Genomic DNA, 26,685 nt, shown 5'->3' on the forward strand with positions numbered 1-26,685 from the left:
CACACACACACACACACACACATTTTGACTGTCACTTGTTGTCCACATCAAACTCTCAAACGGTCTTCATGGCAAGCAGTCAAATGCTTGAGTGACCAGAGTTTCACAGCAGTGACTTTTTGCTTGCTGTAAAAGCATCTTTAAAAGGCTGATGTATTCTCTAAAACAGAATTATTTTGGAGATGAGAAAAGAAAGGAGTCATTGAAGTACTTTTTAGAAATTAGTCAGGACATTCAAATGCATTGCCTCCAAAAAAAAAAAAAACAAAAAAAAAACAAAAACATTTTAAATGGAATGGAATGAACAAAGAAGAGGGAAGGAGCATGTGTATTATAGTTATGGGTACTTTTTTGTCACTTTCTTCCAGTCAGATGTGCAGTTGTACAGTTGCCAAGGGCACAGAGAAAGAGATGAGCTCCTGTCAAGTGAGGCAGCTCAATGTGAAGCACAACCCCCCTGGACAATGGATGCACCAACATTGTTCAATCATCTTTTTTTTCCTGCAACAACAGCAGAACTTTACACTTAAAATTGCTTGTGATCCAGCGCCTGGATTCACTGGCTGTCAGTGAAGGCAACGGAAACAAGCTGACTTCACAAACACTTCACTTCACTTCACAGAGTGACCTTTTGAGAGAAACTGAGGAAGGGCTGTCTTTCCGTTTCTGCATGAACAGTGTTTTATACAGCGTCACCATCACTTTATGCTGTTGCATGAATTCCTTTGTGCATTCAAGAGGAATCCTTGAAGCAAATTCTCACTCAAATCCTCCTTCAATTAGCTTCCAGTAAAGAAAGTGTTCAAGGTTTATTGAAAGTAGACCTTGACTTCATGAATGTTATTCTTTGTAATTTGTTACAATCTTAAAGAACAGCTAATTTTTAAGGACAAGTTAAAAGCAGTGGTCCTTTTTACCTCAACTTGTGCAGCCCTCCTGTGGAGACATGAGTCCTTAAATTATTTCCTCATTGGAATATTCAGCTACTTTGAGTATCCCCTCTGATTCAAGTGCACTGAGACTCATGCTGAGTAGTCATATGACCATAAAAGCCAATTTAAAAAAAAAAGAAAACACACAGCTTTTCATCAAAACATCAAAGTGACACGTCAGTCTCTTGATTAAATAGTTGCAAAATTCCAGTGTCTTCCATGCCAGCTACAAGGGGTGTTTGGACCCAAATGTGTAATAATGAGTGGTGATGTCTGAGATTTGACCACATCGCCTTCCGACTGCAGTCAATTCCTGCTCTATCCAAAAGCAGAGGCACAGCAGTCTGTGTCTTTTTCAAAACAGTTTTGACATTCCAAAAAGAAAAAAAAAACTGTAATCAAAACAAATAACTGCAATCCAAACAGTTCAACAATGGGACTCAACCACAGTGGGAGACAGTGAGTTCCTGTTGGGCTCATAGGCAGTTAGATTAGGTTGGCACAGCGAGATTGTGACACAGCAGTTTGAAAGAGCCTGCAGTGAGTGTGAGTGTGTGTGTGTGTGTGTGTGTGCATGTGTGCATGCATGTGTGTGCGTGCGTGTGTATCATAAATCGCAGTTTCAGACGCGTACTGGGGGTCCGCTGGGGGCCGTGAGGGGCACTTGGGAGCCGCAGTCATAGTCAAGCTCGGCCATACGAGAGCGGCTCATCATCCGGCTGTGGGAGTACGACCGTCTGTCCGTCTGTCTGTCCCTGAAACTCCTGATGTAGCTCTGTGGACAGGCAGACAGGCAAGGGTAGGGACATGAATCTATAATATACTGGTGGATACCAAATAATGACAGTGAAACCACAAAAGCAGCTTTAATTTCATGCTGTGCTTGAAAGCATGTGATCCATGTCACGCTGAAAAGCAAAAACATTTATTTCAGGTTTAAAAGACAGGAAAAAGTGCTGTGATTGATTATCTGGCTTCAAAAATGACAGCCACTGAAATAACTGTAAACAGAGATGAAAAAATATAAACAAGCAAATATATTTCAAGTAGGAGAATTATGCATTTTGTGAATTGAGAGTGAATTTTTCTTTGGCTGGTCGAATTAATGCTAAAGTTTTTATGGAAGCCTTAAAAGTCAAGTTGTTTTCTTTTATGTACTGGAAGACATTTTTCCAGCTCAGATTTTATGGCTCTGAAAGGTTTTGTTTACATTTGCATTATTTGTAAACACTACAGCACAGCACAGACGTGCAATTTAAAATATAATTCTGATAAGAGCTGAAAAAGAGATTATTTCACATTTACAAGCCAACCTCTTCATTTATATATGTGAATATATAACATGATAATAGGCTGAATAAATGACTCACTGCAGCTTCAAATCTCTATCCTGTCCAAATATTGAGTTATCCCACTATTTTATTAAGTTATGTTGAAAGCCGTTCATCTATCCTCATAACAACTACAAAGGCCATGGGAGCACATGTACAGCCAGAAGCATCGAAAAACCAAACTGGAACAGAATACTTCTGCATCCAAATCATTTTGTTACCATGAGCCTTAACACCCTCAGACAGCTTCAAAGAGAGCAACATTTTATTTTTCCAGTGAATTCCACTTGAGGACGGCACACACATTTAAAATGAACCTTATAATGGCAACATTTGTGTCTGTAGAAGAGAGTAACATGGCTTTGGGGAATATCCCCTGAGAGCAAAGTCAGCCTTTGACTGATCTGATGGGATAAGAGCAAATCTCCATCAGATGTGGTCGAGTATGGTGAACTGATTATGCCACTTGACTATACTACACAAGCACTGATCTGAGACCACTGTGACTGTCATGCCGTCCTATTTCAGAAGGCCTTAAAGTCATAATGAAATGAAAGATGACTTGTTCAACTTGTTAGCGAATTAGTCATGCCAGAATATTGATCTATTTAACACTAAATGCCAAAGAATTACTTTTACATCCTGAAAATGATATCAGTCTTCAATGGTGTTGTTACACTGATTCATTCTGAATTGCTGAATTTCAGTTGATGAAAAATGAGAAAAATCTAGATCCCATTTCAGGAAGCTTCATTGTGACTTTAGGACGCCGGGCTGCAGAGCTCAGCAGGGTCTTACCGGTGACAGCACGTCTCCATCAAAGCGGCGTATGGGGTTGGTCTTGCGGTGGTAGCCTGGCTCTGTCTGGGGAGGGGGGGCTTTGGGCGGCTGGGAGCTCTGGGTTTGGTGATGAGGGTGGGACACCCCCGGGTGATGGTACTGCTGGCGGTGGTGGTGATGGGAGTGGGTCTTCTGCTTGTGGCTGGTCTTCTGGTTCTGTCGCTTTTTCTTCTTCTTGTTCTCCTTCTCCTTTTTCAATCTCTCTTCCCGCTGGCGGATGCGCATGAGCTGGACCCTCCGCTGCTGCCGACTCAAAACCACTGGAGACCCAGAGAGGAGGGAGATCACCGTCAGAGAGCTTTCAAATAATTACAAAGGAAGGGGCAGCAAAAGGTGAGAGGATGAATGAGACAGTGAAAAAGATTACGCTGAATGGGCGGACATAAAGGAAGTATTCACCCAAAAAAGAGATGAGAAAAAAAAGAGAAAGATCAGATCAGAGGGAGAAAGAAAGAGATAAAGACCAAAGAGAGAGGGACATGGAGAGAGTGAGAATAGGAGAGAAACAAAGATATCACGAGGAGATAGAGACACAAAGAGCAAGAGAATAAAAACAATGTAGATATACTGATAAGAGAGAGTAAATGAGAAAAAACTGTTAAAAATGAGTAAATGTGTGAGGGAATAGGGTCACAATAATATGAGTGAAAATAATGAAGCGAATAAAATGAAGAAAGAAATGAAATAATCGTTTATGTAAAAGAGAAAAAAGAGACAATGCAGAGGGGAGAACGAAGACGAAAAAACAACAACAGACTAATGAGGAAAATTCCATTCACATTAAATTTTTTCAAAATATTTTTTATGCATCTTTTGGTGAACTTGAACATGTGCAAGCTCATTGATTTATGTCCGTTTCCTTCTTTCTATTCAGCCATTTGACAGACAGATACATTTCCTTGTACTGGCCTGTTGAGACTGCTGACATATTGTGAGTAGGAGAGCGTGTTTGTGTTATTTTCACACCCTCCCGGGCAACAGATGACGAAAAAATCCTTCTGTCTCACTGTCCATCGATTACCCATCTGAATACTTTCTGTCTGTGCATGTTTGTATGTGATATGTGCTTGTGTGTGTGCTTGAGAGTCTCGGTTCATGTACAGTATGTGTGTGAAAGATGTGTTTTAGCTCCATTTTGTGGGGTCCAAGTGTCGCCACAAGTATAATGACCTTGCTGTACCTCACGAAGAAAAGATGTGCAGTCTGCTATTTCTGTATGTGCATGAGTGTGCGCGTGCGTGTGTGTGTGTGTGTGTTTGTTATGAGGTCCATTGTTGTCTCAGAGGGGGCGATAGCTAACGAGGCACCATCTGTCAGGGAAACTGCTTAATGATACTCCCCCCTTCTCCTCCTCTACTCACCCAAGCTCAGTCCCCTCCAGCCACATGCTATCGTGTCTGTGTGTGTGTGTGTGTGTGTGTGTGTGTGTGTGTGTGTGTGTGAGTGTCAGGGTGTTTCTATTATTGGCAGCGGGGGCAGCACATGGGGCACCTTTTTTTTGTTATATATTCTTGAATCCAAACAGATAGCAAATGGAGGCAGATCTCATTAAATTTACTTAGATTTCACGGTTCCAGTGAATCATTATTGCTTATAGAAATTTACATATATATATATGTATACTGTATGTAAATAAATACATGTGAAAAAAAAAACATGTCTTTATTGTGTGAACAGATGATAACTGGAGTGCACAAACACAGGCTTACAACACCTTGCTGGTGGTGCCGTCTTTCGCAGCGCCAATCTAAATGTAAATGTAAGTGAATGTGTTTGCGTGTTGGTGTGCAAGCAATTGTGCCTCTCTCACCCACTTTGACCCATTTCTTCTCCACCCCCCACCCCCACCCCCCCGCTGCCCTTCCCTCCCAGAACACCTGCCCTCTCTTTTCTCTGCCACATCATCACTTAGCCTCCTTTCTCTTACAAACCATTCCCGTCGCTTAATTTATTCCAATGTAACAAGGGGAGTGTTGACAGGGGCCAATTGTATTTATATTCCCTTTTAAAAGAATGATGGACCCTTTAAAAATGGTGAGAGCACTGCATGGCAGTGTTTGGCTTTATAAAGAAATTGCAACTCACAATTACACTGTAACTCAGATGAGAACCTGTGAAATTATTACTCATTGATCTGATATTGACAGGCAGTGGCTAAAGTGAACCGGACGCTACCAGTTGTAAAGACTAAGTGCACAACCTTTACTTAGGCTCAGCTGCTAACAAGATTGATTTACTTACCTTAACGGATACTAATCAGGGCTGTGTGCTAATTTAAAGGGGAATTACAAGTGATCTGTGTCCTTTCATCGATCATCTGTTGGTGAATAGCGACAACTCTGATGGAACTTAAGCTCTCCTGATACGCACATGTCTCTACTACATAATTGTTCAACAACCCTATCACAGGATTATGATCATTTTATGCTCTGGGGCAGTAAAACTCTCACTTATTGCTTCTTTAAGGGGAATTAAGCTCATCTAGCTCTCTCCTGTCTGCATTTAACCTCTTCCTCCTGCTCATCTCCCCACTCTTCCCTCCCATTTCCTCCTTTTTCTCCCTGGTCAAAAACTTTTAACCCAAACCACAGTGTGTATCTATGGCAACAAGCAGACCTTGCGCGTGCACGCACACACACACACACACACACACACACACACACACACACAGAGAGAGAGAACCACACACGTGTCATTCTCTCTCTCTCTCTCTCTCTCTCTCTCTCTCTCCACACACACACACGCACGCATACACACACATACACACAACTGAGCACTCTTTATAATGTTGCCAAAAAAGCCTCCTCTGTCTCTTTGCCCACACACCCATTAGAAGGGGCCATGTGTGACTTTTTCTAGGGCATTGTGTAACACCCCATGTACATACCCTACAGGAGATATCAACTCTGTGTGTGTGTGTGTGTGTGTGTGTGTGTGTGTGTGTGTGTGTGTGTGTGTGTGTGTGCGTGTGTGTGCGTGTGCGTGTGCGTGAGTGATTTGTTTATTGATGACATGTTTCACATTTTCTGCAGTTACTATACCATATTACAAGAATGAGTGTTTCATTGAGAAATATTATTATCTCTCTTGCTGTGTGTGTGCATGCCAATGTATTGTCTTAGTGTGTGTAGGTGTGTGTGTGTGTGTGTGTGTGTGTGCTGATGCCATCTGTGTTGTGGTTGCTTTCGGACTAGGCTAAGCCTGTTTCTGCAAATAACACATTCTGCTGACAAGGCTAGTGTTTGTGGGAGCAATGTGTATCTTCAGGTTCAAAAGCACACACACACACACACACACACACACACACACGCACACACACACACACACACTCTGTATTACAGAAGCACACATTATGCCCCAGTTCTTTGACTTCATGGAGTGCTGGGCTTATGATTTCTGGAGCAATGAAGCTGCCTATTTAATAAAATCTCCTCAGGAGGAATTTGTCAGACTTGATAAAACAGCAGCAGCTTTAAACAGAGGGCTGTGTGGGATAGATACTGAAAGAAGGTTCACTGTCATTTTATAAAGTAAACATGGTTATTTTATAACTACACATGGTTTTTGAGAACCCGAGTGTGATATTTAAACCCAGTTCAAATACCAATTTTACACAGAAATAGGTAGCTGTTCATTTAAAATTAGGTTGCACATTCACTTGATGGGCAAAAATGCACACATACAAACAATGAGTCACTACTGAATGGGCATGGCAGCAGCATCCACTGATACATTATGATGTCGCACCAAGACTGAATTCAGTAACTGAAACCAGTGATTGACACAATAATTATGCAGAAATAATTATGCAGAAAATGTCCTTTATGTGTTCCTTGGTTTCTTCCTTGTTTCTTCCACTCCTTACTCTCAGTGAAGGATTGAGTCACTCACTGATTGAGTCACTTCTGTCTCACTTTCTCATTCACACAATTATTTACTCTTTTGACTGTTTACTGTATGATTCAAAAGCACAGTGCTCCACACACACAGCAGTATCAGCCTCCTGACTCTAACCTCCCAGACTCATGAAGAAAAAAACAAAAGCCAGTGGCAGAAAAACAGCATCACTCACCTTCTGTGTGGGAATATCCCTCAGCAGTGACTTTCCACTGAATCAGCACTCCGAGGAACGCCAGGACCGGCCAAACCCCCAGGATGACCCAAGTGAACCAGCACACTGGTCTCTTTGGCGCAACCTGCAGAGATTACAATTACAGGTTAAAATAAATACATAAAAATGACTAAAATTACTAATTTCCAGCTGTAATAAAAACAGTTGAATTCTGTGAGTTTCTCAGAAGGTAAAACGTGTTATAAATATTTGACGAGCTTCATTGCTAATTAAAATAATCACCATGTGGGAAAAATGACCACTTTCCGACTATAAAAGCATAATCATTATGGAATGCTAATGATGATATTAAACATCTAACATCTTAGCTCATAAAAATAACCATTTTAATTTTATACAATAGTGAGTAATGAACTTAAGGTACCAATTATTTCTCAAATTAGATGTGTAGTATTTTGGAATTAAAGCTTTCATTTGGAAAGATCGAGAGTCATTAAAGGTTGCTTTTGTTTTCGAAATTAATAAGGGTCCTTTGTGCAGATATTTCTTGATCATAACAAATTGTTGGATCTGTCAAGAGGGATAGTAAAATTGCAATCAGTATTAATTAGTTGATTTTTCCACTGCTGTAACATGTCATATTCTCTATGTTTTATTGTATTTATCATGTACTTTTTTGTCGTCTTTTCTACACTTTCATCATTATAAGTGCACTACACAAAATGTTTGAGGGTTGATTAAGTGAGGACCATTTATGCTCAACTGATACAAACACATACAATAAGCACATAATTATGATGGTTGAGCCTACATAGTTCTCATAACTGGACCAACTCATTGATAGATTACGGGCTTATTCCTCAATTTTTTAGTCAGGTGAGTCTAAAACAGACCCTCAGCAATTTTTTTTCATGATGCACCTTTAAGTCTTTTTATAGTACTGAGACATTGTGGTATTGCACTATAAATAAACTTTGACTTGATTTTAAAAAGTTTCCATTCACAGGTAAAAGCCAAGCGCTGTGGCTAAGGTTGAATAAAAGGCAAATTAATGCATGAATGTGAATTGGGATGCTGTTGAATGCTCAACCACTGTCCACTAAAAAAAAAAAAAAAAAAAAAAGGCATGTATACTGAAAATTAGATGTCAGCTAAGAATAAGATTAACTTGGTGTATCACTGAGTAGCCTGATTGAACATTCAGTCCAACAAGTATACCTCGGGTCTCTCATTGGCATAGATAATGCAACGGCGCTGTAAAGTCGATGGTAATTCACATATTCTCTATTACTCATTCTGTCCCTACCTCATTTCCACACACTGCACACACACCAAACACACAAAACTGCCCAGCTCTCTCATAAACATGAAATGCACCAATGCCAAAGGCTCCATAATGCAGGCAACAGCAGCTCATATCTACCTTCTTCCTCTCAACCCCACAACCCTCACACACACTCATTTTTTAGACAGAACATCAAGGTGAACACCTCCATAAAGTAGTCAGTTAGTCAATGATGATCCCTCTCTCCTTCACTTTCACTATCTTTCTCTCTCCCTATCTCTCTCGCTCTCTCTCTCTCTCACACACACACACACACCTACTCTGAGTCTTTAAAAGATATAGTCGACTAAGGCAAACAGCTCAATAATGTAATCCAAAGAGAGTGCAATGATGTGTGAGCTGCAGGTGCACACACATGCCCTAAAACACACAGTTCTTCTGAAAACATCATGCATCAAGGTGAGCCTTAACTCTCTCTTTCTGTCTGTCTCACGCACACACACACGCACACACACACACACACACGCCTACCTTGAGTCTCTCATAGACATAGTGCACCAAGGCGAAGAGCTCTATGAAGTAATCCACGGTGACGGTGATGATGGCAGAGCCGAACGTGGCAGTGGAGAGGGTGACAAAGCAGCGCTGCCACTGGAGGGTGAGAACAGCGAATAGCGTGCCAGAACCCAGGAGAACACCCAAAGGAACCCACACTGTTCTGGGGTGGTAGAACTCCTCCATTACCTTGGAGACAGGTCAGGCGGGGCAGAGAACAGTCTTAATTTTGCTTTTTAAAATCAGTAGTTATTGCTGACTCTGTATTTCTGAAATGCTGGCTTTTCAGAAACTAAGAACAATAGCCTTGGTTTTATCGTGAACATCATGCATTTTGATGTTAACCAATGGGGCTTTGAAAGGATTTCCTGAGTATCAAGGATCACAGAATGGAGGAGCATGTAATCCCTCAGCTAAAGATAAAGGAACAGTACATCCAAAAGACAAAAAAAAAAAAAAAAAAATACATATATTCTCATTTACCACTTCAGATTTGTCCTTGTGGAAGAGATAGATACGTTTGGCAGATGTTCTTCAGCAGGAAATTGTTTTACATTGGATATTTTGGATATTTATTTGATGGTCTCATACTGGATAATTTGGGCGAACTCTTCCTTTAAAAAATGTAACTGACCAGAATTTGAACCATTAGATTCACATGCATATGGCCAGCAGCCTTATGCATTCTGTGTCCATAGAGCTCATTCGCAGTGAAGTGAAATGAGAGAGGGACCAAGGGAGATTACATTGATTTACATTGAACTTGTGAGCTGTGTAATGACATCGACATTACGTGATTGCTATGTTAATCTTAATAGGCCTAACCTTTCTTATTCATACTTCTCACTATTGCCTTTGGGAATGAGCTTTGGTAATATTGTACTGGACACAGCAGTAAAGCCTAACTGAATTGAACTGATGAGGGTCAGGTGGTAAAATATCTAGCAAAAGACATGTTTTAACTCATAACCAGAGATACAGTTGATAATGTAATAGATTATGCAAAAGTTACACACCTGGCCATTCATTTTAAGCAGTCTATGTGGTATTTTCTTTGGGATAAGTTGTGAAAATGAACATGAATCTATAAAGTGAACAACCAAATCTCCTCACCACCAGTGAAGCCACTCCAACCAAAAGACCCAGCAGCAGGCCAACCATGAACAGTCCCACACTGCGAACCAGCATGGTGACCAGCCCACACAGGGTCCCGATGCCCAGGCCGATGCCGACTGAGGCCTCCACACTCAGCTGAGTGTCCATCACCCTCTCCTTGTAGCACAGCATGAAGATGACCACTGAGCCAAACATGAGGCCTGTCAGGAACATCACTGCCTTGAAGCAGCGGTAGCCTGAAGGAGAGATGGGACACAAACATCTGTAAATCTATCACACTAGCATGTATACATGTATGTGCACACATGAACAGGAATAAACAGGATTAGAGATCAGACAGACATGTTGAATCAAAAGAAAGCTAAATACAACACTTGAAGGTGCAGGGTGAAGCTGAAAAAGAAGTTTACTTTCAAAGGTAAACTGAAAGAGAGAGCTATGGCAACATAAGAACACACACACACGCGGGCGTGTACACACAATGAGAGCGGTGATTGTGTTGAATATATGAGGATCAATATAGCTTAACAAAGGAAAAGAGTTAAGGCCAGGTTCAATCCATCAGCCTTCGCCAACACCATTTTTCTGATTCCTTGCTATTGTTTAATTCAGAGTAGATTGACTTGTGGTGTTGATTTGCAAAAGTGCTTTGCAAATAAAGGTTATTATCAACTCGCAGTAGGAAAAAAAAAGGAAAAGAGAAAAGTGTTAGAAAGAAAATGGGGACACAGAGGCCCAGGAGAAATTAACAGCTATCTTCCTGTCATGGGTATGGGAGAGGAAAGAGACAAGAAAGGACAAAAGAGATGGATATGCTGAGAGAAGGAGCTTGAATTTGCACACATAGACACCTACACTTATGCACACACACACGCACACATTTTTTTTGATGGAGGATGATGGGAGGAGAGGACAACCTGTGCCTATAGTTCTATAAACCTTTATGAAATTGCTTTGTAAAATAGTAATCATCCTCTATTATACAGAGGATTCTCCAATTTCCTAAGCGAACAGGTATGATGAATAGGAGACGGGCCATTCTCCTTGTCTCTCTCTTTTCTTCATTTGTCCTTCCTATGGCGATGAAGGCCGAGGAATGAAACAAGTACAGTACAATTTGTCTGCTGCTGTGTGGATTAAAACATTCGACACTGACTGGTGAGCGCTGACGGCTTTTGCGAATTGTAGATTGCTTTTTGGGTCAGAACCTAGTTAAAAAGAATTTGTTGAGTTGAGGCACACCGGTTCTCCTTCTTCCTATGGCCCTGCCTTTCCTTATTAAGTTGCCCTCTTCTCCTCCCACTCTCATCAATTTATTTCCACTTGAGTGTGCTTTGTCAGCATGTAGACTGAATGAAAAAATTCATCCTGGAGCATCAGAGCTCAGATTATCAACAGTTTTTTATCCAGTAAATCTCATCACCCTTTGCATCTGTCTTTATTAAAGTTTGTGTCTCTCTTTCCTTACTTCTCTTTCTTTCTCTGTCTCACTCTCTGTCTGTACCCTTGGCCCCTTGGGGGTTAAATATCTGAATGTTACCTGTACATCCCAACCACCTAACTTATTCTATACCTATATCCTTTTCTCCAATTACCTCTTTTTTCCTTAGATCATACCTCTCATTTGCACCTGTACCTCCATCACCTTCCTGCTTCTTCAGTCCTTCCACTCCTCTCTCACCTGTTTCTTTTTCTATAATCACTTCTCTGTCTTTCGATTCCACACAATTTCCTCTTATCACTTCTTTTGTTCCTTATCGTTTCCCCTCCTATTCCTCTAGCTATCTAACAATCTATCCCCATTGTTCACTCGGACATATTCACCTCCTGTCTCCCTTCCCCTCTCTCTCTGCTGCCTTTTCTCTCCCATCTCTGCAACAACCTTATATTTCTTATTCTAGTATCCTATCATTTAAATAAATGACAGCTGACCTTGTCTTCTCTCATGTGTAGAGAATGTTGAAGATCTTGGGCCGAAGCCAAGGCATGGCTATAATGCTTAAGTACCAGCATGAAAATCAACCTCTTATTTTTTTGACTGAGGGGTTTCTGAGGAACATCACGCCTTGCAGCTCATTTGTCAAACAGCTCCTCTGTTGCGGTCACAGAAAGCAAAATCTGCCACTGAGAGCAGAAGTGCATCTCATTGTCTCTGAGTTGAGACACACATTTTGTCTTTCTCTCTCAGAACACACAGTCAAACAAACGGTGAGAGACACACACTTTAGTGGCTGAGAGTGATTCTCATTTACTGACAAAATGTTTTCATCACGAAACAAAAGAGCTAACAAAATTGGAGCAAAGCAAAGCATCATCAATAGAAAAAAGCAGAGGTAACAGATCCCTTTCATTTGATTTCAGTGGACATTTTATATTCATGTGAGTATTTCCTGGGCTCTGGGTCCATACACATACAGTATCTGTTGCAAGTTCCAAGTGTTGTTATTTGTAATTTATAAGATAAATGTTATAAATATTGTTAACATGTGTTGCCCTGGTGTATATATCCCTGCTGGTTATGTGCATTTTTCAATTAAGCAAACTGTTTGCAGTAGGCCTACAGCATAAATCCTGTCGAACCAGCTCTCTCCAGCTGTTTGTGTGCATTTGGCCTTGCTGAATAATGCACTGCTCCTATAGAAAATAACTGCTAGTAAATAATTGCACATGCCTCAGAGCAGACCTAAGGCGATACATAGAAATGAATTATACAAAGAAAAGCATAAAACACTGTGAATACAATCTAAATATTTATGTTCCTCTATAAACTTTTGTTACTTGGGTGGAGATAAAATTTGTTATCCATAATTTTACTAGAAAAAACAACAATTATGATGCAAGGCAGCTTGTGGCAGCAATTAACAGCCAATGCTTCTCTTTAATTATTTATTGGGCACTCTTCCTAATGACTTTACATCTGAACTCATTAGGCTAAGCCCTAACAGTTTGTAATGCAATTAAATGTATTTACTCACCAGGTACAAAACTAATTATATTTTCTGAGCCTCAACTGAGGTCTCGGCATCCTTACATTTGAAAGACCTCATAAATATGCAGCACAACAGAGGGCACGAATTTGGAAGATGACAAGGATATATGTTGTAAAAACACCACAGGGGACCGCTGCCAGTCCTGGTTCTTATTTGTGGTTAGTTTTAAAATGTCTGTGCATCTTTGTGTCCCCAAAGCATCTCTGCAACCATTTAGTTGAAAGTGAGACTTTGTGCAGACTTTGTGCTCCACATGCCCGTGTCTCAGCAGAGAAGCAGCAGAAAATTAGATGTTTTCTCCTTTAAAAGACAGCAGGCAGTCCACTCTCCGTAATATTTTTTTAGACTCCGAAGGATGATGACAAAGATTTTTGTTGTAGGGAGGGAGAGAGAGAGCGAGAGAGAGAGAGAGAAAGAGAGAGAGAGAGAGAGAGAGAGAAAGAGGGAGAGGGAGAGAGTGTGTATGTGAATGAGCATTCATTATTGAAAAAGAGAACAATTTGTCGCACTCCTTAATCAATAATACCACAGTATATGTGGTTTTGTAAGACTGCGTCTCTCAGGACAATAAACTGCATTTGTCATTTTTTGTACTCCCAAAGCAAAGCAGAACCACACCTCCTGTTATATCTGTATATTATGTATCCACATGGTAGGTGGAATTTTTGCTTTAAAGCAGCTGTATATGATTGGTAGCTTTCAGGGATGATGACACTTTTAGAAAATGTTGTCCATGCTGTCCATGCTATCCCCCATATCCACCAAGCAAATAGATCTGGCTAAATGGTGTATTAAAATGAATATCTGGTTTCCCTAACAGCTTTTGATAGCACAGAAAAGCACAAAAAATAGAGCAGTTACAAAAAAATAACAACAGTATACATAACTGATAATGATTAGCTCCCTTTCCCTCAGCCCACGAGACAAGCAGGATATGGAGAACACAGACTTCAAGCTGTGTTTTTGATGTCTGACCTAAACACCAGATTTTGAAGTTACTGCAGCAGCGAAAAGTGTTTTATGATGACAGGCTTTTCATGAAAGAGCATGCCTCATTGAGCCCGTTTAATGCATGCTAACCTTTTAGATACATTATGAGCACACAGTTCACAGCATTTTCTCAGTCCAACTTTGACCACACTGTGCCTTACCAAAGAAGCAGTAGATGATTCCAAAGAGGCAGCACATGGAGCAGACCACGGAGGGCACGATCTCATATCGCCTCTCGATCTCCTGGTCGCACCTCAGCCTCCCCTCAGCCCCGCCCAGCAGCCCCGCGGGAGGGGAGAGCTGATAAAGCAACAGCTGGCTGGTGGACGTCATGGCGACTGAAGTGGAGGGGGGGGGCTGGGGTTTTTGGGAGGGGGAGGTGGGGAGGAGAGATGGAGTGGTGCCGCCTCTATCAGTGGGACTCACCCATGGAAAGGTCTACCTGAGAACAGAGGGATAGAGAGAGAGAGGAAGAAGGAGAGTGAGAGAGAGGGTAGAAGAAGGAAGGATGAGAGTGAAGTGGAAAGAGAGAGAGAGAACAGAGTGATTATTGATTGCTCATTTTAAGCACTCATCTGTAACTGCTGACTTTGCATTAAGCAAGGTCTGTAATTTTGGAAAATAATACCTCAACACAACCACTCTCACCACATTGCTGCTAATGCAGATGATTAGAGTGCATCATAAAAACTGCAACAGAACCGCTCTCATCCACCGCTGGATATAAATAGGTTTCTACAAATTGTTGCCTTTAGTTTGCAAGTGTTTGACCAGTAGTGGCAGCAGGTCTACAGCACAGATAATGGTTACCATGGAAAGTTCAACAGAACGCATTTGCATAAATTTGCATATTGTGGGAAATTTGTGGTGCAACTGCAGGAGTGTTTGCAAGAAGCTAGAGGTTTTGTAATGCTGGGTAAAGACAGCGACCCGGTATACATTTGCACATCAGTGGAGCTCCGGTCCTGCTTGAGGCGATACAACAGCAAATACTAACTGCTGTTGTGTTGCTTAGCCATGCAACGGCACTGCTGTTGTATTGCCTTGCAGCAGCTTAAAAAGAGGATGTCATAACATTATACAGAACAAATTACTACTGCATTATTGACCATAGAGTTTCACTACATCTTCTGAGTACTTGGCCTGCCAGGACAAACATTATACACTCTCATCAGGAAGGGAAACAGAAGTGATTATTGATTGTTTAGTCTCTAAGTACTGGATATATTTGCTGATGCAAAATATGCATTAGATTAGAGCAGCAAAGTCATTTTGCATAAATAAGACTACATCTCGAAGAAGAAACCTTTAATGACGTGAATTGCAAGGTTATAAAGATAAAAATAAATAAATTAATAAATAACATAGAGTTACACAAGGCTTATAAGTTGTGTAAGATGCCTGGCCTTGGCAAGAAATTAGATGGTGAAAATACCAGTGAAGTGGGTCTGGCACTGGCAATGTGGAGTTTCTCTATGATTATATCGTTAGACAGTATTTATGGACAAAGGTAATGCTACAGGAATTTATTCTAGAGATAAAAAAAACAAAGCAACAGGATCACAAAGGCATAAGCAAAGAACAGAACAAAATATTTTGCTAAAAATCCTGGGGCTTTAATTACTTTAGGCAGTCAGGAGGCCAGACTTAGTGCGCCTATGAATCTGATATGCTAGGGGGAATGCTGCAGATGATGTACAACAGAATATTTTCCTCTGACTGGTATGGAAAGGGAAAACTTATAAGAGACTCAGAGCAGAGCCACTGCACCAGAAACACATTATATCAACCTGCCGCAGAGAAGATGAAAGATATAAAGCAACACAGACTCATGACCATGGACATTCCAGGAGATGGTAATAGGCGATATAGCCTGAAACAAAGACTGGAGATCCACAATGTGAAAAATGAAAACGTGAAACGCAGAGTGTTATATAAGGACTAAATTTCCCAGAAATATTTTTTTTTAAATGATCAAATATGACTGTTGATGAAATGGTACATCTTATAACACCTAATAATAAGATAATGACGTTGCATTGGAAATTTAAAGTGTGATTGCTTTTGTATATGATTATACTAGACTGACCAAATGCTGTTATATTATAATTTGTTAATTGTCATAGATTATTATGGAAATCACTGATATTACAGTTCCCTTTTCAGGCCCGCAATAATCTTATAACCTTTCTGTGTAATGATCTACCATGTCATAATGCTCTTTCTGGTTGCCCCTCTCTCTTTTTGGTTGCCTCCCTCCCACATGAAGGTGAATGTGCAGGGTCAGCAGGTAAAATAGTTGCTGGCATGAGGCTGAATGGCAGTTTCCCAACTCGCTACACCACCCTGCTGACCAGATTGCATCAGTATCCTAATCAAAGCCATCCAAAGTGCTGGCAGTGTTAAGGTAGACTGGCACCTTTGCAGCACATATCCCTGTCAACTGTGACAGATGGTGGAACAGGCTATCATAGTGGTACAATGTTTATTGAGGACAGGGCTGGGACCCAGGAGGTTGGCATAAAATAGTAACAGTCATTTGTATCATAGGTCTCGCTATTTTGTGTTGCCAAGTCATTATAAAGCTCTGGAACATAAAAAAATGAATGAAATACAGCTGCTAATTTTAATAGTAGCTACTAAATGGGGAAATCTGTTTGTGTTTTCTTGCTTTTTCATTTAGATAATAGCCAACAGTAGAAGCTTTGAGCCCTGGGGGAAAAAAAATGAAGGTGCCCTGAGAAATAAGGGGCTACTTTCTTGTCAACTAAGAATCTTTTTACTTTGATAGCCTTTATCACTGTCGACTTTCACAATTTCCACTTTGGATAAGCTCACATTATTGGATAAGAGAGTTTTGACCAAACATTGTGGCATTTTGTCATCCCACACTAGACTGAAATTTCAGTCTCTAAACCTTTTTAGAGAGATTTCTGAAGGGCTCTGAAGACTTCTGAAGGATGAGTTTGCCCAGGGCAGCCACTTTGGTCCTCCTTGTTGTAGTATTTGCGCTATCAGCTAATGGGCGCAATCAAAGTTGGTTGTGCTTCACATTTTTTGTCTGAAGATAGCTGGAGGCAAATTTCATCAATCACCAAATCACTTTGAACCGTGACATAATAGCAGATTAGACAAGGATATGACAGGATTAGCAAGAGCAGCCCAGCGTTAAAATAAATTTATGTTCAAAGGGCAAGGATTACAATGTAATATACTGTACATGACCTAAAGATCATAGACCAGTTAACCACACACACACACACACACACACACACACACATTCACACACGCACATTTAACACAAATCTACATACAAACACACTGTCACACACTCATTTAGATGCAAAACGGCACCAAATCCTATTGCATCAATTTCCATTTATGACTTAAATGATGAGCTCCTAAGCCCATACTGTAGGCTCACTTCGTTAACTGACATATATGGCAGCATCCAGTAAGTGGCCAGTATAGCAATATTTATGGGACAGGTGATGTATGTTTCACGTCGTCTACAGGGTTGCCCTTCCCTTCATTCCAATCTATCTTTTACACATCCATGTAGTGGCACATGCACACGCTTCCTCAGTCTATTCCCTGTCTACACATAAATATTTTCTCCTCCATCCTTTCCATAAGCCATATGTTGCTTCAGGCTCTGTCTCCCCGGGCCTGTCCTGATTCATTACTCCTGTCTGCATGTATTACTTCTGTCTGTCTACTAAAGCCCCAAAATGGGAGTTTGTTCTTTCAAGATCAAGGATGGGTAAACGTAAAACCTTCAGTCTTGATGAGGCAAACCTTGAACAGTTAATCTTGGGGCAAAGTGAGGAGATTCATCAAGCATTCAATAAAACTGTGACCTTTCCATGGCTTGATCTGTCTGTTTTCATGAGATTTGCATTTTGAAGCTTTACTCAGACATCATACAGGTGTATTTTATTCTCTTCCATTTTATTCTACATATGCAGTATCTCCAATGTAAATGGTATTGTTCTACACTTTTATTTTAATGTTTTTACCTGGAGATACAAAGTCAACTTAAGCTCCAAATTATCAGCCTTACATTTTCTGTATATTTGTGAATTAATTTTAACATGGCTATCATTTTCCTTTTGGCTTACATATCAAAGTATATAAAACTGGATGAATCTAGTTTAGTCACTCTGGATACATTACTTTAGTCTGGTTTTCTCCTTCAGGTCACCGCACCTGCCATGTTAGGATACAGATGACATACTGCTCTCACTCTATCTCTCTCTCTCTCTCTCCCACACACACACACACACACACACACACAGAAAGACCTGCCTGACTGCACAGGGGAGTTAAGCCTTTGCTACTCTGTATTGACTTGGCTGCTGACCCAACTAATACAGCATGTAATACACACATGCAGACACACACACATACACACACAAAACAAAACACTGGTCATGGTATTGTTAGCAATACAGCACCTTTGTGGCACTGAACAGTAACACTCAGAAATGGATTTCTCCGGTGTTACAGTCTGACTGACAGAATACAGAGACGTGAGAATGTACGATTCACATAGAAATCATGACTCCATACCTTTAAGTTTGATATTAGCTTTTGAAGTCCAAAAATCAATTCGCTAAGCTCTTATTTGATATAATTAATGAAAGGAAGATTCACTGTATAATCTATCCCTTGAGCCCATTTGTGTTTTATCAGATAAATGGTCAGTGGAGCTGATAAATGACATTCCACCAGACACTCAATGATTTTGCCCATGTGTTCTAAGTGGAAAAGGTCTTTAAAGGCTGCTGCAAACACTAGGAATGCCACAGGAAAAAAAAAAAAAAAAATCTAACCATAAGGATATAATAGCACCCTTTTATGTCCCTTTTATGTTGTATTTAAAGTCACTTTGCTTGCATTCACCTTCTGATCCCTGTTGTTCAATCATATTACTAGGATTACTACAACAGTACATCTATCTATCTATGTATATATAGAGAGAAAGAGAGAGACAGACTTGTTGAAATGGCGGCATCCTATTACATTACTATTACAGTCCCATACGGCACAGTATCAAATTCAGTGAGCTCTTTGGAGTGGCCCATTCTTTCCCTCAGTTCAATGATTAAGAGGTTTTGGCCCAATACTTTTCTCTTGGTTTTAAAGGGAGTATTGCAGCCAACGGAGACCATTTTCTGAACTTATTAGACCGCTGAGGCTGTTATTATTTGCCTCCACCTGCTTGGTTGTCATTTTTATATTAGTCGTGATTGTTTATCAAAAATCTTGTGTGTAAATATTTTTTCTGACTTCTTATTATTTTATGAAATCACAGATAGTCATCCTTACACTGTTGTCACAATATCGAGACATTCGGTCAAAAGTATCACCCCAGCCATATCACCCAGCCCTATCCCGACCTGCTCCTGAGGTGCTGCTGTAACAAGTTGACCCTGCACCCAAACTAAAGGGCAAGAAAATTGAATGGTGGAATTTTAAATGGGCATGTGCTGGTATTAGTGAGTCCTGATAAGACTGAGGTTGTAGCAAGGCATCTAAATGTTATCTTCTGTCAACACTGCTCAGTATACATCTCATTGTCAGGTCCATTCCAATGTCCTCTCCACCTGTGCCTCTATGCTCCCTTCCACACACACACACACACACTCACACTCTCTCTGTCTCTCACTCTGTCTCTACTAATGTGGGATTAGAAGCATTAAAACAGCTTAGATTGAACTATGAGGCTAGAGCTAATAACTATAAGAGTTGTTATGGTGTTAATGATCCATTGAGATTTCCCCTCTGGGAGATGTCAGGAAGGGATGACTCTGAGCTAAATGGAAAGTGATAAGCACTAATAGACAGTGTTCAGCCTTTTCACTTTCCCGCGGCAGCCTTGTTAGCTCCATAAAATTGCTCTATGGCCAGAGCAGCACTCCTAGAGCTGTCAGGATTCAGAGTCTTGCCCAGGGACACCTCAGCAGGATGGACACCGACAGGAAGGCTTTAACTCCACTTGTCCAATTAAAAGTGACCTCCCTTTTCACTACACTGCTGCCCCGTGGACATGTGGTTCTCTGACAACTAGTGATTTATTGGTCCCAATAATTTGATTGGGTCGAACTCTCTTTCACAATGGCTGTGGCTGGTAAAGTTCAAGGAGAGAGTTTGGACAACTTCAACTTTTAAATCTCCATGTCCATCTCCTCCACAATGTTACGAAATAACATGAATACACACATTTTATTTTTAGCTTATGTCAAGGGCAACTTCTTTATCTATATGAATGTGAGACACAATGTGAATTTGAAGCAAACAAAAAAAAGCTCTGACTCATTTTGCATTCTAGGCAGAGTCGGCCTCGAAAGCACAAACATAATTGCAGGGCTTCAATTCAATGTTTTGATTTGAACAGTCTGCTCTTTATACAGTATGCACTCTGCTGTTTGCTTTCCATTTATCCAAAATTTCACTGAGACTTTCCGATGCCCTTTAGCTTTTCAGGACTCAGGCTTTTCAGCAAGGTTCCTATAGACAAAAAAAAAAAAAAAAAAAAAAAAAAAAAAAGGCTCATGCTCTACACCAAAATGTATTTATACGACAGCATGATCAAATATTCTATGGCAGCTGCAGTGTATACCATGTTACTGTTCAAGATGAATGCTGATGTCAATGTGCAGAGGTGTTCTGTCAATTCAAATTCTGTAGTGGCCATAAACTACCCTTACCGACGGCTACACTCGCCAACAGATGAAGTGATTAGAAAACAGTGCCAACCAATAAGGTCCGACCAAGGAGGGAGGGGGGACAACATGTTATGCAACTATGTCACGTCCTGTCTGTTGCCATAACAACGAGGAGCGGCGCAAGGGCCTAGCGAATAGGACTAGGGCTCGTCTCCATGGGAATGTGCTTTTTCGAGCAAATCCGTGTTGGTTTCTTTGAGCTTCCTGGCAGCCAACGACTCTGACCTCTCACCTTATTAAATTAGTGCCTCTTTATAACCCACTAGCATACCATGGTGCACACCAAAGAGGCATTTATACAGGGTTTGATCAGGATAAATACAATTGGGAAGCCTAGACTGGTATCTCCATCTGAGAGGAATGTGTTGTGGTCAAAAGACTGAAATACTACATCATTGAAAAACCTCGTCCCTGATTTACAGACACTTTATTTGTAAGTGTAAGGGTGTGACTGGTGTGGTTTTGGGAAACTCCATTATGCCATGATACGAAACCGACAGAGGCAATTCAGCTGGAATGGAGTTTGACTAGAAGCACAAACTTGGCTTAGTTTATGATTTATTAACATTTCCAGATGTATTGCTGTCCACAAACTTGGATATGTGGGTTTCGAGTGATCTGCATTTATTTTTCTTCAAAATACCAAGTCTGTTTGACTTTGTGGCTTTCAAGTAAAAAACAGAAAACCTCCTTGTTGGGCGATATGAGGTTTCCCTGCAATAACAGCCAAATGGAAAATGGAAAACAACAACGGTTTTTACAACCTTGTTCCGGTCTACAATCACTAATTTGCAGTTTAAATGTTTTATCTGCATGCCATCAACAATACCCCTAGTATAATTAACTCTTGACAAATGAGGCCAAATGTCTTCACACAAAAAGCTACTTCACAGTAGCTTTTACTATTACTACATAATTATACCAGTGTGCTTGAGCTCAAAGACAAAGGAAGACTTCACACCATAGCATAAAGTCAGCATCCCTCCAGGCTGGTACTGTAAGAATTACAAATACATTACACTACATTACATTGTATACCCTCATGTATCTCTGCATGCATATTAAACAAATATACAGCATGGAGTGAGAAAAAAAGAATATAATTGACAGTTGGGTTTACTGGAGAGTTTTGTTCTTGTATAGTCCAAATTCCATTTCAGAGGCTTTTCTTCGCTGCTGACAAGCGTTTCTGGGGGGAAAAAAACACTGAATCACACTGCAGCACCACTGACAGAAATCACAGCTCACATTACAATTTGCTCAGCTGTACCCTCGCTTGCATCCCTCTGTCAACTCGACAGACCAATAATGTTAGGTTGCATAGTAAAACCACTTGTGGTGTAATAACCTTTCAGGGTGTTGATATGTTCTGTGTTGGATTCTTGCTTCCATTCGTCTCTCCTCTGCTTGAGTAGATAATGTGAGGTCATAGATCAAATCTGAATACTGCTGGCACAGTAATAACCACTCAGGGTCCTGTGATTTGTTCTGCTGTATGCCAGTTTGTATTTCTGGCCTCGTCTGTTGCTCTGAAGGAAGGATTATCTAAAGTCATGTATCCTGCCATTACCCCAGTGAAATTGTCATAGCCTTTCACTGTGTGGTGACAGGTTGGCACTCACAGTGTGTTTACAGTACAGCAAGTCCTACGCTTGAGTTGATGCTTGTGAGTACATTTAAAAGATACTACACTTAAAATACCAACACATTTTTATGGCACGTGAAAAAATGTTGTTTTTCTGCATGGAATATGTGTAAATACTTGTGGCAAGCAGAAATGGAAGAAGCCAAAATGTGAAAGAATGTCAGTTTTTAACCATTTACTGAAGTCATTAACCGTTCCCCAACAATCTGCACTATTACACCGCAGATGCTGTGTCGTTTCAAATAAAAATGAAAAAAAGTAAACATCAAATAGTGCAGAAACCTGTAGAATAGTCAAACCTTCACTGCCTTTACCGTGGTGTGTGTGTGTGTGTGTGTGTGTGTGTGTGTGTGTGTGTGTGTGTGTGTGTGTGTGTGTGTGTGTGACATTTTTCTTCCCCAAACCTGCTGAGAGATAAATTTTATTTTCTAATCTAATAATATGGGCAAACTGAGAGACAGAGAAAAAAACATGATGGGTTTGAAAGTGTGGTTTATTTGAATGAGTGTGTGTGTGTGTGTGTCAGCATGAATATTTCAGAGGTCACACGCTGAGTAGAAGCGACAGAGCATCAACAGAACGAGGACACACTGCTCTCCAGGGTCAGCATGGGGAGGGTTAGACAGAGACAGAGGGAGAGATGGAGAGAGAGACTGAAAGAGAGAAAAAGAGAGAGAGAGAGAGATGGATAAGCAGTGATCAGCAATGTTAGGACACAGTTACAGTCTGTTAGACACAGTCAGAAACTGAAAAACAGAGAAAAGAATGAAAGCACATGCTTTTTTTTGGATTCCACAGTTCTCTCACTTAATTAGAACGTCTCGGCAGGTTAGCAGAAGGAAACTGTGAACCTATTCTCTACCTGAAAAATATTTTCTGCAGGGACACAGCCTCTCTATTCCCCCAGAGACAGTGAGTCTGTCTGACAGAAAGCATCCAAAACCATAAAATTCCCCTTCTGGCAACTTGTGGTCAACTTGTTCCTTTTGAGTGGATGTCATCCTCTCAACATGGCACAGTTTCATCCTCAATATCTCCCAAAACCAGGGCTTGGGTCAGTTCAAACTTCCCAGTTCCAGTGCTAAGGAAATAAGAAAAGGACTGATTCTAAGTTAAGGCCCAGGGACCTCATTACAGAAACTAGCGCGGGTTTCACGCCCCACCGGTGTGGTGTATGATGGGGGGAGAACAGTTGTGGGAGGATGGGGTATTTGGTTGTGGATGGTGCTAAAAAGGCCATGGTGACACCAAAATTGGCTTGATAACATTCTCTTGATAGCATAAATGAGTTCATCAAATTTAAGATATCAGCTATGACATTTTGACCAAACAGTAGCGCTACAGGAAAGGTCATAGGGTCAACAAAATCATGACAAATCTTCCTTTGGGGGGTATGAATGCGCTCACCAAATATCCAGGCTAATCCGCTGATTAGATTTTGTGATTTAATATACGCAACCTGACATTTTGGTGCAAGGAAAGGTCATGGGGGTCACAAAAATAAACAGGGTGCATGCTCGGGGGATCATGAATGTGCTCAACAAACCTAATGAACATCTTTCCAATAGATTTTGAGATGGGAAATATGAAATTTGACATTTTGGTCACAGGGTAGCACTAGATGAAATGTCACTGGGTCACTTAAATTGTCAGGGTTCGCTCTCTGAGGAGCATGGAAGTGCTTACCACATTTCATGGTAATCTGCTCAATAGATGATGCGATAGTGTGTACAAGACAAAATTGTGCCTGGCGGAAGAGACATGAGGTCACAAAAACTGACAGGGTTCATCAAACTGTGCTTCCTGAATATTACCATTTTTTTCCAGTTCTTCTACATCTTCTGTATTTAGTAATTTACTCAATGTGGCACTTCCTACAAAAAAAAAAAAAAAAAAACATACACAAAATGTGTACAAATGTGGTAAACAGCTATGTGAACCTCTCTGCATGACACCTGAGCATGTTTGCTATCATGCAGAGATGCATTTTCCAGCTACCGAGGCAAAAAATCCTCAGTTTCAGAGATAAGAAAAATTTTATTTTGCTATTACATAAGTAAATCATAACTTCATGGCTATGTCCCATTTTATCTCATGCTTCCTGTTTAACCTTATTTAGGAAATCGTGACTATTGTCATTTCTAAAGGTCAACTGTCAGTTATTTGTTTTTGCCTACACCTGTGGTTAGAGTGTACACGTAAACAGCAGCTCATCTCCAACTGATCCGATTGCCAAATGTATCACTATACAGCAGGATTTCAGACTAAGCCTGAGATTAAAGGTACAGTTCACTTCTAGAAAGTGTACATCATACCTTTTGTCGCTTGGGACCACACACTCAGAATAAAACTGCTTTTTCAAAGTGTGTATTATTTTATTTGTATCAACACTGCAATAACATCCTGGAAGCAAGTATTGGATTTCCTTCTCCTTGGTTTCACAATAAACATTAAAAACCTCAATAATTCCAAAACTCAAACTAGCAGGCAAAGATGAGTGACTTGTTCCTTGTTCTATGAGCGGTTGAACAGATAAGGAGGACTGCCTCCTCTCACTGTAGCAGGAAGCTGTGATAAACACCAGAGCAGACTGACTATGTAACTGTCATAATACTTTTGCACCTTGACATTTGCTGTAACTTTTTATCATGATTTATGTGAAGATATAGTACAGTTCACTAAAGAGAGAGAATTTATTGGGTTTAGGCCAGTAGCCTAAACCACTGAGACTTAGTGTGGTTATACTAAAGTGAAGTGGTTTAGGGGGTAAACCTTTGTAATCCCACTAACACTATTACAGAGATAGCAAAACCCTTTCCTCTGGCATGGAAGACAGACTGCTTTTGACAGAGAGTGTTATGGATCACTAGATAGGCTACTAGAGAGAGACAGAGTTTATGTGTGGTTGGTAAACTCATACAATATGCAAAACAGAGACTGGAGTCATTGTTTAACTTTTCATGTGATTGTTTTGGTTTTGGTATGTTTCTGACAGGCCATCCGTGTGTTTCTCTATTGGTTTGCCTACATCTGACCACCCATCTGTCTCGGTCTGCCTTACTGTCTGTACAACAATGTATTTGTATAGCTGTTCCATATCACACTATCTTCCTGTCTGTGGCTTTATCTGAAGAGTGCAATTTCAAAAACAGATGGATGTCATTCCTGACTGTTGAATGTAACACTACTGAATCCAAAATTTTGTCAAAAAAGCAAATATCACGTATACACTAGTGTGCTAGAATGATTTTTTTTTTAACAAAAAACATGACTTAAAGAAATGCTAAAGATATATTTTTTTGTGAACAAACTCCTTTTTCTGTCTTTGTGACAATCCATTTGTCCACCCTTCTGTGGCAGTGTACAGTAGTATCCAAATAACATTTAACACTGCGATGCACAACAGAGAGAGCCTAAGTTACTCATGTCCCCTGTCTACCTTCTGGCTATTCAGCCCTTTTCCCCGTTTACAGTGGTGCTGTACGGCGAGTCTGTGTGTGTGTGTCTCTCTACATCTGTGTGTAAGCGCACATGCACTAGGGATCTGTAGCCACTGGCCTACAGTGAACCCGTGACGAACAGACATACATTTCATCTATGATGGTGCTAACACAGGACTGGAAGCTGTGAGAGAGAGAGAAAGAGAGACAGAGAGCACATTCATGTTCATGAGACAGTGAGTAACAGTGTTGCCGATGTCATGGTTACTAACAGGATGACTGTGTTCCCATCTAGTCCATCTGTCACTGGGGAGACTACCACTGTGTGTGTATGTGTGTGTGTATGAGATAGAGAAAGGGGGGGAGGGGTGGCAAAGAACAAGATTTACAGAGAGATGAATCTCCTTGGGATGCAAGAGGAATCCAACAAGAAAGAAGCATGACAAAGTCCCATCTAACATTTGTTCTTATAAAGTTTGCACAGCAATATTAGATGCACCGTGATTCATACACAATGGGATTGCTGCGTTATTCCATAGGCCACAAGGATATAACATTAAAATGACCTCATTGCTGCAATAATGTCCAAGAGGATGTTCTTTTACATTAGTAATGGGCTTGGCAGGGATGCAGCCAATGTACTCTTTTCTGTGTATACTAAAAAACAAGACATCAGACAGTCAATATACATTGGTAACCACCGCAATACTTAAGAGGATGTTCTGTGCTGGGAATATGGGCACAATAGTGATGCAGCA

General features: G+C 40.6%; 1 protein-coding gene across 2 annotated transcripts in view; it reads right to left on the bottom strand.

Annotated features, from left to right (window-relative positions):
* Positions 1–26,685, bottom strand: part of tmem198aa (transmembrane protein 198aa) — a 37,021-nt gene continuing 10,336 nt past the window's right edge. The window contains exons 2-7 of one of the 2 annotated variants that reach the window (XM_030080392.1): positions 14,273–14,553; positions 10,129–10,367; positions 8,992–9,204; positions 7,176–7,299; positions 3,062–3,363; positions 1–1,707 (exon numbers count right to left, since the gene is read on the bottom strand). In XM_030080392.1, coding sequence (XP_029936252.1) covers positions 1,555–1,707; positions 3,062–3,363; positions 7,176–7,299; positions 8,992–9,204; positions 10,129–10,367; positions 14,273–14,444 — 1,203 coding nt within the window. In that variant the 5' untranslated portion in view covers positions 14,445–14,553 and the 3' untranslated portion in view covers positions 1–1,554. The remainder of the gene's footprint in view (positions 1,708–3,061; positions 3,364–7,175; positions 7,300–8,991; positions 9,205–10,128; positions 10,368–14,272; positions 14,554–26,685) is intronic. The other variant, XM_030080393.1, reaches the window with a different exon arrangement.

This window comes from Myripristis murdjan, chromosome 21 (genome assembly GCF_902150065.1).
Source record: "Myripristis murdjan chromosome 21, fMyrMur1.1, whole genome shotgun sequence".
NCBI classification, from domain to species: Eukaryota; Metazoa; Chordata; class Actinopteri; order Holocentriformes; family Holocentridae; genus Myripristis; species Myripristis murdjan.